General features: G+C 63.0%; 1 protein-coding gene across 1 annotated transcript in view; it reads left to right on the top strand.

Moving 5' to 3' along the window:
• The window catches only part of INTS3 (integrator complex subunit 3), a gene marked incomplete at its 5' end in the record, with an annotated part of 18,860 nt that overhangs the window by 6,004 nt on the left and 10,096 nt on the right, over positions 1-2,760 (top strand). Inside the window, 5 exons of the mRNA XM_033519791.1 lie at positions 463-606; positions 1,066-1,157; positions 1,537-1,643; positions 1,776-1,892; positions 2,425-2,752. Coding sequence (XP_033375682.1) covers positions 463-606; positions 1,066-1,157; positions 1,537-1,643; positions 1,776-1,892; positions 2,425-2,752 — 788 coding nt within the window. The remainder of the gene's footprint in view (positions 1-462; positions 607-1,065; positions 1,158-1,536; positions 1,644-1,775; positions 1,893-2,424; positions 2,753-2,760) is intronic.

The raw sequence follows: 2,760 nt of genomic DNA, 5'->3' as shown, positions 1-2,760 counted from the left end.
GGGGATCTGCACTGGGATCTGGGGGATCTGCACTGGGATCCGGGGGATCTGCACTGGGATCTGGGGGATCTGCACTGGGATCTGGGGGATCTGCACTGGGATCCGGGGGGATCTGCCTGGGATCCAGTGGGATCTGCACTGGGATCCAGGGGGATCTACACTGGGATCTGTACTGGGATCCGGGGGGGGTCTACACTGGGATCTGTACTGGGATCCGGCGGGATCTACACTGGGATCCGGTGGGATCTGCCTGGGATCTGGGGGGATTGGCACTGGGATCCGGGGGGATCTGAACTGGGATCTGGGGGATCTTTCTGGGATCCAGGGGGATCTGCACTGGGATCTGGGGGGGATCAGCACTGGGATCCATGGGCTGTTCCCAGGGATGGGATCCAGGGGATCGCTGTGACCCACGGGCAGCACTGGACCCGGCCGCCCCTCATCCCCTGGATCCCAGCGCAGGGATCCCGTGGATCCCGTGGATCCAGCGGGGATCTGGGGGGTCTCACGCCGTTCCCTCCCCCAGAGCCCGCCATCCTGGTCATGCACCACTCCATGAAGCCGCACCCGGCCATCACGGCCACGCTGCTGGATTTCATGTGCCGGGTGAGCGCCCCTCCTTCCCTCCTTCCTTCTGCAGGGAATTCCTGCCCTTCCCTCCTTCCTTCCTTCCTTCTGCAGGGAATTCCTGCCCCTCTTTCCTTCTCCAGGGAATTCCTGCCCCTCTTTCCTTCTCCAGGGAATTCCTGCCCTTCCTTCCTTCCTTCTGCAGGGAATTCCTGCCCTTCCCTCCTTCTCCAGGGAATTCCTGCCCTTCCCTCCTTCCTTCTGCAGGGAATTCCTGCCCTTCCCTCCTTCCTTCTCCAGGGAATTCCTGCCCCTCTTTCCTTCTGCAGGGAATTCCTGCCCCTCTTTCCTTCTGCAGGGAATTCCTGCCCCTCTTTCCTTCCTTCTCCAGGGAATTCCTGCCCTTCCCTCCTTCTCCAGGGAATTCCTGCCCTGGCAGGGATATTTTCTCCCCCTTCCCAACCCCTGACCTTGCTCTCCCTCCCTCGTCTCTTCCAGATCATTCCCAATTTTTACCCCCCTCTGGAAGCGCACGTCCGGCAGGGCGTGTTCAACTCCCTCACCCACATCGTGGAGAAGCGAGTCCTGGCGTAAGAGCCCCGGCTTTTCCCGGCTTTTCCCGGCTCTTCCCCCGTTCCCAGCACGGACACGGCCGCTCCCGGCGCCGCGGGAGCTCCGTGGAAAACCCTGGGGTTGTGTCCCGTGGAGCCGCTCCCCCAGGGAAAGGGGATGTGGGGTCAGGGAACCGGGATTGCCCCGGGATGCTCCAGGGGATCCCATTCCAGCAATCCCAGCCCCTGCTGCCATTCCCGGGCTGTGCAGGGGATCCCGAGGGAGCTGCGGGTGACGATCCCGGGCACCGGGAGGAGCCCCCGGCGTTCCCGTGGGAACGGGGCTGATCCCGATCCCGATCCCGATCCTGATCCCAATCTCGATCCCCATCCCCATCCCTGTCCCTGTCCCTCACAGGCACCTGGCCCCGCTCTTCGACAACCCCAAGCTGGACAAGGAGCTCCGGGCCATGCTCAGGGAGAAATTCCCGGAATTCTGCAGCTCTCCCTCGCCCCCCATGGAAGGTGGGGAAGGTGGGGGGCTCCTGGCAGATCGGCCGAGGGAGTTTCTCCCTGGAATTCCGGCTGGGCCGGGCCGGGCGTGCTGGGATTTGGGGAATTGCGGGATCCCATCCTCACCTGGCTCCCTGCTCCCAGTGAAAATCGAGGAGCCGGTTCCCATGGAGATGGAGAATCACCTGGAGAAGGATGACGGTTGCTATGACAACGCCGAGGCCGCCTTCAGCGATGATGAGGAGGAGCTGAACAGCAAAGGTGAGGGAGCTCTGGAATTCCCACGGACACAGAGAATTCCCAGCTCCCAGGGTGTGATTCCCTCCTTGGCCGGGAGCCGATCCCGGTGGGAATCCCGGCTTTCCTCCTGCAGGAGCCGATTCCCAAATCCAGCGGGTCTGGATCTGTGCCCCCAGGGTTGGTTCCCTTTCCTGGCCGTTCCCAGGAGCTCTGAGTGCTTTTCCAGCCTCAGATCCCAGCTCAGATCCCCTCTGGGGCCATTCCCGGCCTCGCTGCTCAGATCCCTGTGGGATTCCCGCAGTTCCAGGGGGTTTTCCCGGCACTGGGAAGTGGCCACGGGCCCGGGATGGGGCGGGGGATGTCACCTGGGAGCCCCAGGATCCCAAATTGTGGAGATGGCCGAGGATGGGGTTTGGGAACGGGGCAGGGATCACAATCCCGGACATCCCCAGTGCCTGGGGCAATTCCCACCTTCATCCCAGAGCCCGGCTCCGGGGGAGGAGGAGGAGGAGGAGGGAAATCCCTCATCCCGTGGGGAATTCCCTGTTCCCAGGGAAGAAGAGGGAGTTCAGGTTCCACCCGATCAAGGAATCCATCGTGGAGGAGCCGGTGGACATCACCCCGTTCCTGGAGCAGCTGGACGAGTCCCTGAAGGACAAAGTGCTGCAGCTGCAGAAGGGCAGGTGGGGCCCTTCCCGTCCCCACGGATCTCCCAGAGCTGCTGGAGAGGGAATTCCCGCAGGAAAAGGGCTTGGGAAGGAGCTCCCAGCTCCTGCCCCGCAGACCTTGGCTCAGCCCGGAGATTCCGTGCAATTCCTGGCTTCGAGCGCCTGCTTTTCCCGGTGCAATTCATCCCAGTCCGGAATCCGTGCGGATTCTGGGCTGGGCC

This window comes from Parus major, chromosome 25LG2 (assembly GCF_001522545.3).
Source record: "Parus major isolate Abel chromosome 25LG2, Parus_major1.1, whole genome shotgun sequence".
Classification (NCBI taxonomy): Eukaryota; Metazoa; Chordata; class Aves; order Passeriformes; family Paridae; genus Parus; species Parus major.
Note: the sequence above shows the minus strand (reverse complement) of the source record. Positions and strands in the feature narration are given on the sequence as shown.